Genomic DNA, 13,177 nt, shown 5'->3' on the forward strand with positions numbered 1-13,177 from the left:
ACTTAACATGATAAATAAATAGTTTTTTTTTTTCAATTATTATGTAAATTTACCCTTCCTTTAAATGAAATCCACAGTCCGACGATTTATTAAGCTGACTATTTCTAGCTACCTAAGGTCATCAAGGTTATACTCCAATCAAAAAACCTGCCTTAAGATAATCATAATTTCAAATTACTATTGTATTGGATAATACGTAAGATACCGGTTCAATCCTTGAACTTTAATCGGAATAGACGGATGCCTTCTTTGACTATATTTGCTTTTCTTTAAAAATTTTATGGATTTTAAAACTTTCATGTGATACGTTTTAATGGAACGTCATCTTAAGGACACGATAATCACAATAAATAAGAAGAAGTAAATTCAACAACAAACCAAGACATGTACTTTTAGTGCTTACTTCTCTCTTTTTCAATGAATACTTCGTAACAGAGTACGTTACAAAGCGTCATATTTTTATAGCTTGCTTTTTTAACCTTGACAGGATACTTATTTCATAACGGCCTTCCCAAAAGCAAGTGTATGTTCACGTTTAACCGTCTTCACGCATATGTCGCTAATATATTAATTCAACGACCACTACATTTGTTACCAAACACGTATAAATATTGTTATAATATTAAGCCTTTTGACAAATCGTTATGGGGTTTCAAAATTACTGTAATTGGCTCTAACTAGCGTCTTTGAGGTTGTATTCCAACGGGCTCTTATTAACATCACGACTTTCCGAGAATATGGAGGCTACCAACAGGTTATGGAGTAAACAGATGTTGTAGGAACATCCGTGAGTAGTCTCATTGTGAGGTAGAATATTAGTATAAATGGAAGGAAGCTCTACTAGGGATCAAGAGATATCTAGCCGGGAAGTGTCGAGTATCCACTTAAACAAGATAAGCAGGGATCTTTTTGTAAGCGTAATTATAATTTTGCTTACGACATGTTTGTAGGACGAGGTGGTCTTTACTGAATCGGCTTAAAGTTAAAGATAACATGGCGTCTCTTGGCCGGTCGGTTTTGTCTTCAACGTATTTATAATACTACCTTTATCATATTGTATCTACAATGATAATACTCTTTTGTATTGTTATCTTTATTCGGTTTCGTCATGGAATTCCATAATTTGGTGATTACAGATTTTATTTTAATCTATTCAACAATAAACATTACGAAGTATACATAAAAATTTTCAATTATTTCTTGATTATATGGTTAAGATAATTTTAAATAAAATTGTTGTCCACCCCTGGGAGCTAAAGTCAAAATAAATGTGATCGAAATGCTTTGAATGATGCAAATTTTAATTTTAAGATTAGTAGTTCGTGATTACCATAACAATAGACCCCGATGGATGTCATAGGTTACGGATATGAACCTGAGACTTATTGCCTTAGTATGAGGAAGACAATGCCCATCCCACGCGATATTTGCTCTTTGTTACCGTTGTCTAGATCTATATTTGTACACTGTCTCGTTTCAATGGTTTCCGTTTCACTGGCTTACCATATGACCCATAAAATTAATATTTAGTACATTTGGCTTTAATACTGATATATTCATGATATTCTCACATGCGTTAAAATCGTTAAAGCGTATCTTTCGACCCCGTTTAAATTTGTAATATTAAGATTAATAACGTCTACCTTGTCATTGCATCATCACAATTCGCAACACACATCTGGTATGACAGTACATATTACGTTTATAGCAATTCCGGACAAATTTTAAACGAAGACGTAGTACGGACGTCTCAAGCGTCATGTATTTCAACGTTTATGTTAATGGGAGACAATATATTGTAGTATTTTACTTTTAAATAAGTTACAACGCAAATTGGTACGATGAATACCAAATGTAAATGTTATTATTATGGATGATTTTATAATTATCTTTAAAAAAAAAAGACGTAATAAGTCGCCTTCAGTTGCATCATAGTGAGTCAGTTATTAATTGAAAATGTAATGGTAAATTAAACGTCATAAAAAAGCCGAATATAATCTGAAAACCCGTTATTTTCGGTAAACTAAGCTCCTTGACCGCCTTATAAAAATGAATAAAAAAAAATACTGTGACGCAGTATACGATCGTATGTCTACGGCCATGTGCAGCGCAGATGGGCTCCTTGAACCTACGAGATCGCTCTACTTTACTCCCTCAATATAAGTGTATTATAACTATATTTTTATTATGTTGAACCAAGCGTAGTTCCGCTCAAAGTTAACAGTATTATCTTTTTTAAAGCAAGGACATGGTATAGAGGTTCCTGCCGTTAAATAATTGACATGTTTTCCTCAAGTGTGAAGGTCGCATTATAAGTATTAAGATCATTATTATCTTCTCTGCGTAAGCGGTTGATTGATGCAATTAATTCTACGGAAGATTTACTTTGAATACATAACATGTGTACGATCATAGGGCCGGCTTCCTTACCATATTTTAATATGAGCCGCAACTTCATATGTAAAAAATATTCATGTAAAATTCTAACGTATGTTTGAGTAATAAAATCCAAAACTGGAATACATTAGACATGGGAACGTTTTTTATTTCACAGTTTAAACCTGTTTAAATAATTTCTATAGGAAGTTTTAAAACATGGAAGGATTTAATGCGAATGTTATGAATTAAGTTACGTAAATAAAATTAATATTTATTAAATTTTCTTTCCTTAAATATTCAATTAATAGATCCGAATACTCGTATCAAAAGATAACTCTTGTTGAGTATTTATGAAATAGACAATGCCTATATTTTCGTAATCTAGTGATACCAACTTAAATAGAATATTGCATGTTCGGACAAAGTTAAAAAAGATAAATTAGATTATAAGATTATCCTTCCGAAAATGTAGAACAAAATATAATGAGATCAAAGTAATGGGATATGAGATATTATATATATTTCATTGTGTTAAAGATATCTCGCTAACAATTTGACCTTTCCGACCTGTGGTAATCAAAATCTTTCTACGATAAAACCCGACTCCAAGCTTTATCTCAATACGGACTTCTCTGTTAGAATAACAAATATCTTTCTTTAAGATTTGGAAAATAATTTTCAAAATTTATATCAAATTGTTTGTTAAAAAGAACCGTGTATGTCGTTTTAATATTAGAACTAAAAATAATAATAATGTCTTGAGTATGATCACTTTACAATGCATCGTTAGAGGATTATTTTTTAGTTAGGAAACAATGATATTAGTAAAGATGATAACATGTCATTTCTTTCTCTCCTATATCGGAAATCATGTACATACATCGTTATTTGGTTTATTTGCATAAATAATAAAAATGAAAGGCTTATAAAACAAAATAGAAAATTATAAATTTATAAAATAGGATATACATTGTAATTAGTGTTATGTACACCTTAAATACATTACCTAAATGTACAATAGATTAATAGTCCATCGATAACATAATATTTAAATATGGCAAATAATTTAAATGTAAAAATAAAAGAAAAAAATATTGTTTGTTCATTTTGTAATGACCAGCTTAACGGATAATTCATTCTAAGAATTTCTTTTGCAATTGTCTATTCATTTATATGCGATAGAGATCCTTATACGGGGAATTAAAATGCTGCGAACTATTATTCCTAGTTGAGTTATAAGTTATAAAGAACAAAGAAAAAACTTATATGTAATTATATTTAACAAAAAAACAATTTAATATTGTAACGACAGCGTGTGTATTGATTTTCTATACACACTGTATTAAATCATAATCTTTGTTTGTTTACCAAAACATAACTAAGAATATAAGAGAAAGACTGTGAAATTATATTTATGAGAACCTCTGTTACTATAACTCACTACTAAAAAGCGTACACTATTTCAAACAGCGTTCTACCTTGCATAGCAAAATAGTCCGTATTCTTTTATAGTAAGAAATAATGTTGAATGTATTTATACATGAGGGTACAGGGTACAGGTCGTTGAATCAAGCAACGATGCATGCCCCATCCGCTAGTAGAAACGGGACGGGTATAAAAACAATCTTCTTCCTCACTCTTAGCCCTTAATGCAGTGCTCTACATTGCGAAAGAACGGACAACATTCGAAGTAGCTATTCAAACCAAGTTCAACTTGATTTGAAAAACAAACACACTTAATTTTTTTAGTATAGATACATGCACGTACTACAATATATAGATATAATATATCATATGATTTACGATACTTTAAATATTTATAATTAGTGTAGAAATAAAATCTGAAGTACGAATAAAATCTTTAATCTGATTATTTATAGTTTATGTTATGATTCGTTTATAGCGTTGCATTAAATTAAAAAGAAATAGATGTTTCTAAAAATATAAAACATGATGTCTTCGAGGTCTACAATGGACCCATTCCCCTTCAAGAGTAGCTGTAGTTGACCCTTATATAATTTATCACTTAACCCGTATGATATCGTATTGAATATCACATTTAATATGTCAATAAATGTTCTTTGTGTTATAAAAAAATATGTATGTTAAAAATCATATTATTATTATTAATTTAAAAAAAAACAGGCAAGCTCCCTGTATCCGATTCTGTCTGCATACTAATAAAGCTCATGGGAAAAAGCCTGTAAATGTAAACAAAGAAATTAGTTTCACTGAATAATTCTTAAAAGGCTTTTGTCATTTACGCGGTTAATTGTTTATAAGGCTAAATAATTCCTTCTGAAATTATGCGTTTACTTTGTGTGCATACCGAATCGAGTATTGTTTGTCTCATAAATGAATAATTCAAAGCTCGTAATTCCCGAGCTTAGACTTTATTTATTGCCGATGAATCATATATTTGATGGAAAAAATATCAATACACGAGTCGCCATTAACTAAATTTCTAACAAATTCTTTTGATGAAAAGAAACTCCTTAAAAATATATTAAATATATTTACCTGTTAATAGGGTAAAACGTTAGTTAACGATTAAATATTGAAAAAAAGTGAAGTCCCCAGGAGTAGTAAAGTACAATTACAATACGAAATACAAATACAATACAAACAAAGTACAATTACAATATTCCATTGCAGACTTCCCATATTCCGCTTGAAATATTATAAATAGTAAAGCGGGCCTTGATTTTAAACAGGTTGTGTATAACAATGACTAAAGTTATCTAAATGCAAGTTCTATAACGATTACATAAACATTAGCAGGAATTTATCTTTAATTGAACATAACAAAACCAATTAATTTAAAAAGTAAACAAAACTACTATCATTACAATTTCTATACTGAATCGCTTTGTTTTCATATGTCGTCGTAGAAAAGTTTCTTATGAAATGTTACTTTTGTGAAAGTAAGTTTTAAACATGATCAACTGATTCTCATGTCTTAAGATAGATAATGGACATTCGATTTAAAGATAAAAGTAATTAGAAACTATTTGCTCACTCTCTTAAATCGTACACGATCATAATTCTATGGAAACAATTGATACATTTCTTTTATTTATTGAAAATTGGTATAGTTATATCATATGTTAACACTTAAAAAATCCTTATTTGTTTAAAAAAAAGTAATAATCATAAAACATAAAGTACGTAATAATTATTAATGAACATTTTCTTACCATTAAATATTCTCTTGACTTAAAAAGCTTCCTGAATGCATTACTGCAGGGAAGCAATCCCTTCGGCTTATAAATACATTTATTGTAAGTAATCTATTAAAGTCATACGGCAATGTGTTTTTACAAGTGCCCTTATTGAAGCAAGCCGATGCTTTATTGATCTATTCGGAATACAAACTGAATATATACTCTTAAGCAGACATTCGAGATAATAATCTGTTCTATATTTAACTTCATTACTTTAAAAAAAAGTCTAATCCAATACAGTTGCTTTCTATTATAATCAATGTTTTTTTATATAAAACACAAATGTACCAAATATATTTTTATTATCATTACTATCATTATTACTTCATTGATAGATGCTCTAGGTAAATAAAGATGTTATGATCTTATTTAGAGTAGTGTGAAAAGGTGTATCATATAATGCATGGTACAACATAGTGTTGCCATTATGGCAGTGACAACGTCTCCAACGACTTTTTATGGATCTCCAATCCACGATGGATTTGCAACTATTCGTGCACCCAGGAGTCGAATAAAGATAAGAAATCTAGTTGAACCAAATACCACATCTAACCTACCTCAAAGGCATTCCGAATATTTTACATTAAATAGATCAGCCAAAAACAACTTCTTAGAGAGCAGTTGCGGAGTGCAGTATGCAACTAATGGGTCACAAAGTATATATGTAGATAAACCTTCAAGAATAAGTTTTACTGAATCTATTTATGCCAAAGTATCTCCACCGCCTTCAAATAGGACGTCTCCGGCAAAATTTCTTAATGGTAGACAAGAAAGCCATTATGATTCTATAGATACTAAGCCTCGTAGGAGATTAAAAAGCCTAGAATTACCGAAAGAGACAGATCAAGAGAATGAGGAAAAAGTTATGATTGCTAGTTTCTTGAATAACGGCGAAGTGAGTCCGTATGAAATGTATATAGCTAACCAGGATACCGCAGAACAACATTCCGTCCGCACGAACACTACTGGATCATCCGTTGACTATAGAAAGAGAAATAGCGACCGGGATAACTGCTCGGAATCATCTTCATACGTAACCGATAACGACAGACCGATATCAAGTTACAGTGATAATTCTACGATACCATCCACCGACACGGAAGACGTATTAAAGGAATTACCGAGCAAATCAAGATTTCATAAATCACCCCAAAAGTATGCGACGTTAAATTTAAGGCGGCCAAAGTTTATAGATCTTAAGCCGCCGGGAGTAAACGATAACCCGTTTTGCGGCAGCCTACATCGAAATAAATTGGGATATCACTCAGAACCAAGCACTCCTTTATCTGGAGACAGTAATGATTTCACCGACACTAAAAATTTTCAAAGTGGAGTTGAACAAATACCTAAAATGCCGTTACAGTATAATAGAAATGGCTTTAAAAGATCTGTTAGCGAATCAAATGGTTTCTCGAAACGATTAAATTATCGTCATTCCTTCAGTGCAGATTACAAACCACAGTCTGTCGTTAGACGACCTCATAAATGCTGTGAATGTGTAACCGGCGTACCAGCAGAAGATGATATCGATACTTCGCAAACTTCAAGAACTTTAGGAACATTATACGAATCTCAAGACCCAAAAGTTGGATGTCAAACAATCCTTAGATCGAAACCGCCTGTGCCTTGGTGGGAATTGGCAATAAAAAAATCTCGCTACAAGAGCTGTCCTATTTTAGAAGAGGTATGTCTTTAAAAAAATTATGTATTTTTGTAAATTAAGCCTTCTGTAGAAACAAAGTTGAACGTCTTTAATATTAAAGATAATCACACTATTTATATTTAAAAAGGACTAAAAGATCTTTGGCAGCTGTAGTACTTGTTTTAAATACAGCTTGAATAGACATTAGAAGATAATTGACATGCGCCGTAAAAAATATAATTGATTCAGATGTCTTAAGTAGTCTCTGACAGCTGTAAATATACTCTTTGAAGTTTTGAGTACAGGTTGAAAAATTAAATAATACTCCAATAAGAATCACCTACATCTGCCTTTCAAGCTATGTTACTTTGTGGTATATAAAACAAAAAGACTGTGGTTTTAAGTATTCCTTGGTAACATATATATTTATTTAATATGATTTATACATTTTGAAAGCCTTTAATAGTATATGATTTCGTAAGACATGTTAAATAATTCTTAGAGATCTTCATTTAGTGAAAAGCAAGATATAAAAAGCTTAAATCTCAAATATTAAATGTTGCCACTAAAAAGAAATATTAATCAAAAGTTTTTAGTAAGCCTGTCATCGCTGTCTCGTCTACCATGATTTAAATCTGTATACTTTGAACTTTTGTCAAAAAAAATACAGCGTAAAAAAAGGACTACCTGATTTGTATTACGCTTTAGGACAGGTGATTTTTGAGATTCGGATTAATAAAAGTCCATCGGTTTTTAAAAATATACTTTCTCACGGTATTTAAATAAAATAGATATGTGTAAGAGTTGGGTAGGCGGTGACAATTTTTTTATAAATACACAAAGATAACTAATATTTTTTAAACTTAAAAAATGTTTTCATAAATATGTGAAATACAATTTTTACTAACACTTATTTTTTTTATATATTTGTAGTAGCAAGTAATTACGGTAGCAATTTTATTAAACTAAACAGATTACATCATATGACGACGGTGATGATGATGAGGACGATGAAATAATTTTATAGTAAAATAGTGTATGTTTCGATCTAGACGTCTAGACTTACGTTTTTTTTTTTATTTGTCTAATACAGTCAATGAAGAATACCCCATAATAAGCACTAAAGTGCGATATCTAAAATTTTATCTCTCCTTTATTAGATGTCTTATTCATACTCCCCGTTCTAAGGCTGCACACATTCCTTACAAAGCTGTATCCGCTTAAAGTTGCTCGTGTTTTATGACGATATTACACTTATATTACTGTTATTGTCCTATCTAACCTTAAACATCAGCTCCTGGAGGGCAGCCAAGTCTCGTACCCTATAAAAAGTATTATGTGAAAATTCTACGAGATGGCTCTATAAAACGAATTGAAAATATTAGACTTATAGAAATCGCTGCAGTAAACTCTGATTTACAGTTGTACATGTTTTAAAATTATAAGTTAACGGAAAGTATAAGCAATATTTTTTTTCCAAACTACAGGTAACGTATGTAACGTTATTCATTATTGCAGGTCCTATTATATATTATAATAAATAACATTTTAAATAACAGACAGTTTATATCGTCAGTAATGTTTGTTTTAAATACATAAGTACCATCAACTTACGAATTCATTTAAACTAAATACTTTTTCTTATATTATCCATCGTGTATTTTCCTTATGTATTAATCTATCTCCTCCCTTAGAATTCTGTTTTATTATATAAAAAAAATACAGTCCCCCATATCTCTACACAATGTAACCAAGAACACGTGTAGAATGATGTCCATAAAGGTGAGTTTTAGAGGGCATTGTACTTTGCTTTAATGTATTAGTTAATTGTTTTGCCTCACATTATACAGTTTGTTTTCCCTGCCCTAACATATTGCGTATATGAATAGATATGTGCTATGTAGGTGACCCGCGTGTCTTGTATATTATCTAAATTATGTAGCTTATTGACTCATTGGAATAATATCGGCTGTCATATTTCTACATTCATTACTCTTAAACGAAAATGGTTTCCAATGGCATTCCAAATAATTTTACAGTTATTCATTTATTTAATTGACAGAAATGTGAGAAATGTTTTTTTTTTACTTTGAAGCACATTTTAATAGTAGAAACTAATCGCTGAACTGAGTCATTATAAAGCGCGAGCACAGCTGTTGAAGAACGTAATTACATCTCACCTGTCATGCAACCTGCGAGTTGTATTGTCACCCCATAACATAGCTATGTTAATGGATAAACTGATTTTACTGGAAGACCGCTATAAAGCTAATTATTTATGTGAGTTTTATGGCTGTTTCAATTTTAAATTAGGCGCGTAAATTTTTTGTAAATGTTCACATTTTAAAGTGGTTTTGCACATTTCGTTAACTTCGTCACCTTGGTGCTCATACGGCAAGACTGAAAGGGATATAATTACGGAATAAATAGCCCAGCCAACTTTTATTGTTTTTATATCGTATTGTTAATAGTTTTCTTACAGGTGTTTCGCATGTTTAGTTTTTATTAAACCGGCACGCGCATGGCATGAGATCTATCAATGGAGACACAGTAATTGGTTAAATATCATGCGCATGCGCAGGTGAAATGACCCGTTCAGAAAATAGTTGGATTTTTATTTATGGCCACATTGCAAGTCGCAAATGTTATTTTAAACAGTTAAAGTTTTATAGCATACGCGTTTTATTTTCGTCTCGTAAGTTGGACATTTTTATCGTTGATAAAATTAATACTTTTGATACAGAGAGTACAACTTATATTGTAAATCAAAATCAGTGTTAGATTATGCTGCTGATATACTAATTTTTGTGTTAAAATTAATTGATCAATAATTTTCATATCAAAATGTATCTAAATGAAAAAGCAATTCATTCGTTAAGTGTCGCAAACAGAACATTTTTTAAGCGTTTATGACTTAATAGCGTGATATTAATTCGATACATGGCCTGTCGTGACTTTGGATATTAAAAGTGAATTTTCTGAATGATATTTTAAGTTAATAAAATATTGATAGGGATCGCGAACCCCCCTTTAATCCCCATTTAATTTAGGTGAGTACCCCTGCGACTAGCAAACAAAGGGCCCTGAGTTCAGCTGCACCCATGCTATATTAAAGTAACCGTATAGTAATTCCTGTGAGTCATATAATTGTTATATGTACATACTTTCTGCTACTATTTAGAGAATCAAACTAAAATAAATCACTTGGACAGCGTAGTGCTACCTATCCAATTGCTTCGTATTAAATCCGCCCACGTGTTTTGTTCTCCTTAACTAATTACAGAGATTGATTCGATGAAGTCATATTTAAAATAGTGATGTTACTTTATATTATTGAACCGGAACGACGGCTTTGGGTTCATGTTTATGGTTACATTTTACTTGTAATTACGCCATCATAGCATCTACATAACCGGTTCTTATGCGTTTGTTGTATTATAAATTATCAACGAACAAGCTGACCAAAAAAAAAAACCTCATCCTTTTCTGGTGATCTCTAATTTCGTAACTGCCTAGATGCCACCGATTCGAAAACGGAACTTGATTGATCGGTAAATACGCCATTCATACACTCCTAAAATGCTCATTAGAATTGATTACTTAAACAAACATAAACATCAAAGATACATTTTGAACGTGATTGCAAAAGGTAGTTCAATTTTGTGATGTTGTTTTAGGGAAGAGTATTTTTAGAATTATCTACCTTTGAAATATTTTGACATTTGTAATAATATAGAAAAGAATTTTGTGGTAAAATTGTATAACAATTATTATCAATAAACTATCGTGTTTTTTGAAAGACATACTTTTTATAAATTTTATTAGACATGTTTTCCTAAAACGTTAGGCATTACAGAGGTCTAAAAACATTAAAGCACCATTTAGCTTTATAGAGGATCTTACAATGATAACATTTAGTTTATTCGCTTATATTATTACTTATAAAAAATGCAATAGAATTAATATGTTAACAGGAATGTATTAACATGTTCAATGTTGACAATCTTCAATATTAAAAGAGTATTATTACATTTTCACCACATTAAAAAAATACAGTTTTATATTAAGTATATTTTTGTTCTCCTATATATATATTTTTTCCTTTTTTGTACCTTATAATGCTTGTATGTACGTTGTTGGTGTTAAAAACAAAAAATTCCATATTAGGTGTCTGGTTTCAACTTATTTTTTATCAGTATTTTTTTTTTCTTTGTTACAGGCTCATGTCGTGTCCGCCTTTGAACAAAGTTTATCGAATATGACCCAGAGGCTGCATCAGCTGACGGCAACTGCAGAACGCAAGGTATAAATAATATAAATATTTATAATAAATATGAAATTTCATCCCAGTCTTAATTCCTCACTAAGATTTCATCCTTAAATCTTTAATATTTTTCATTCTTAAATCCTAAATAAGAATCCAACAATATTCATATACAACATAAATTATTTTAGTCCGTCAAAAACCAACGTTTCAGCAAATATTTATTTGGTACAGATATATATATATATATATATATAATTGTTATTTATTATTAATAACTTATGATATTAAATATTCCTAGTTGTTCCCACATGATTATTGGAATGACAAGTGAAAGTTTTTTTATCATCGACGAGTTAATAACTCCAACCTTGGAACTGGATCTAAAGTTACTTTACTAGTCCTTTCTAAGTCAGGTATAAGAAACGGTCTTTATTTGTATGAAAAAGTTCGGACGATAAAGGAAAGCAAACCTTAAGTAAAAACGAAACGAATTTCAACCAGAGACTACCTTCCATACTTGATAAAAAGTATGACAGTTAATTCCTGTTCAATCACAGAATGCGCGGCTTATTAGCTTTGTAGCAAGGATTATTATTTAAAATGTTACTATACTAAATTTCTTTTTATATCACTACTACAACACAGTTTTTTCATTATATTATCGTCGTAATTTATTTTTATGTCAAGCCTATATAAAATACTGAGTCTATGGAATGATTTATAATAACTTCATCAAATATAGACATAGTTTTCTTACTTCCTTTAAATGTATTGTATGATTGCAACATGATAAATACTTTACTTTAACTTATAAAAAATACTGAAAGACCCATACTGTAATCAGGATTCTGAGCTAACTGAGCTTCGGCAAACAATTGAACTGCTTCGGAAGCAATCAATCCAAGCGGGTTTGACGACGGCGCACATGCAGTCCATGGGCATCCGAGCTGATGGCGTCAATGTTACCGGCCAGGTATGTTTTAGATAATTTACTATTTACCTGTTTATTATTTGCTACATAAATATTTATTAGTTGTCACACTGTTTCCTAATCTACTAGGAAAAATATATAACATAGCAAAATACGTATGGCGATATGTTAAATTCCTATTAATGTCTTTTGAATATAATATAGATCAGCTTATTTCTCCAATTACGTACTCATATATCTTATTTTTTTGTTTAGTCGTATATCTTATTTGTAATTAAATATTCGAGTGAAGGGCATAGAATGTATTATTATGTGTAGTGTATTATTTTGTCACCGTTATCTGTCACTAGGCTAGGTACACATCAGTGAATGTATCAGTATTGTTTTATTTTGTCACGTTTACCTGTAATTAGGCTAGGTACACAACGTGAGCACACAATTTGCGGCACTGCTCAATATGCCTCGTGATTAAATTAACGTCGTTATGTGGGTCAACCATCAATCATTGCGTCATATCATTAAACATATTTAATATGAGATCAAATATACAATCATTAGTACCAAAACTGTAGCATCATATTTAACAATTTCACATTCAATGCATGCAATATAATAAAACTTTCATGCACAAAAAAGTAGGCAATGTTCTAATGACGTGAGAAGTAACAGTTATTTCTCATATGTAACAAGCGTTCTTTTTATATTTAAAACCAAACGGTTACGAGTGTTCGTGA

At 30.7% G+C, this 13,177-nt stretch overlaps 1 protein-coding gene across 8 annotated transcripts in view; it reads left to right on the forward strand.

The window, feature by feature from the left end:
• Window positions 1-13,177, forward strand: part of LOC116779750 (protein sickie) — a 142,949-nt gene that overhangs the window by 122,749 nt on the left and 7,023 nt on the right. For all 8 annotated transcript variants that reach the window (XM_061526875.1, XM_061526872.1, XM_061526874.1 and 5 more), the window contains 2 exons: window positions 11,465-11,548; window positions 12,357-12,485. In XM_061526875.1, coding sequence (XP_061382859.1) covers window positions 11,465-11,548; window positions 12,357-12,485 — 213 coding nt within the window. The remainder of the gene's footprint in view (window positions 1-11,464; window positions 11,549-12,356; window positions 12,486-13,177) is intronic.

The sequence above is a fragment of the Danaus plexippus genome (genome assembly GCF_018135715.1).
Source record: "Danaus plexippus chromosome 3 unlocalized genomic scaffold, MEX_DaPlex mxdp_30, whole genome shotgun sequence".
Classification (NCBI taxonomy): domain Eukaryota; kingdom Metazoa; phylum Arthropoda; class Insecta; order Lepidoptera; family Nymphalidae; genus Danaus; species Danaus plexippus.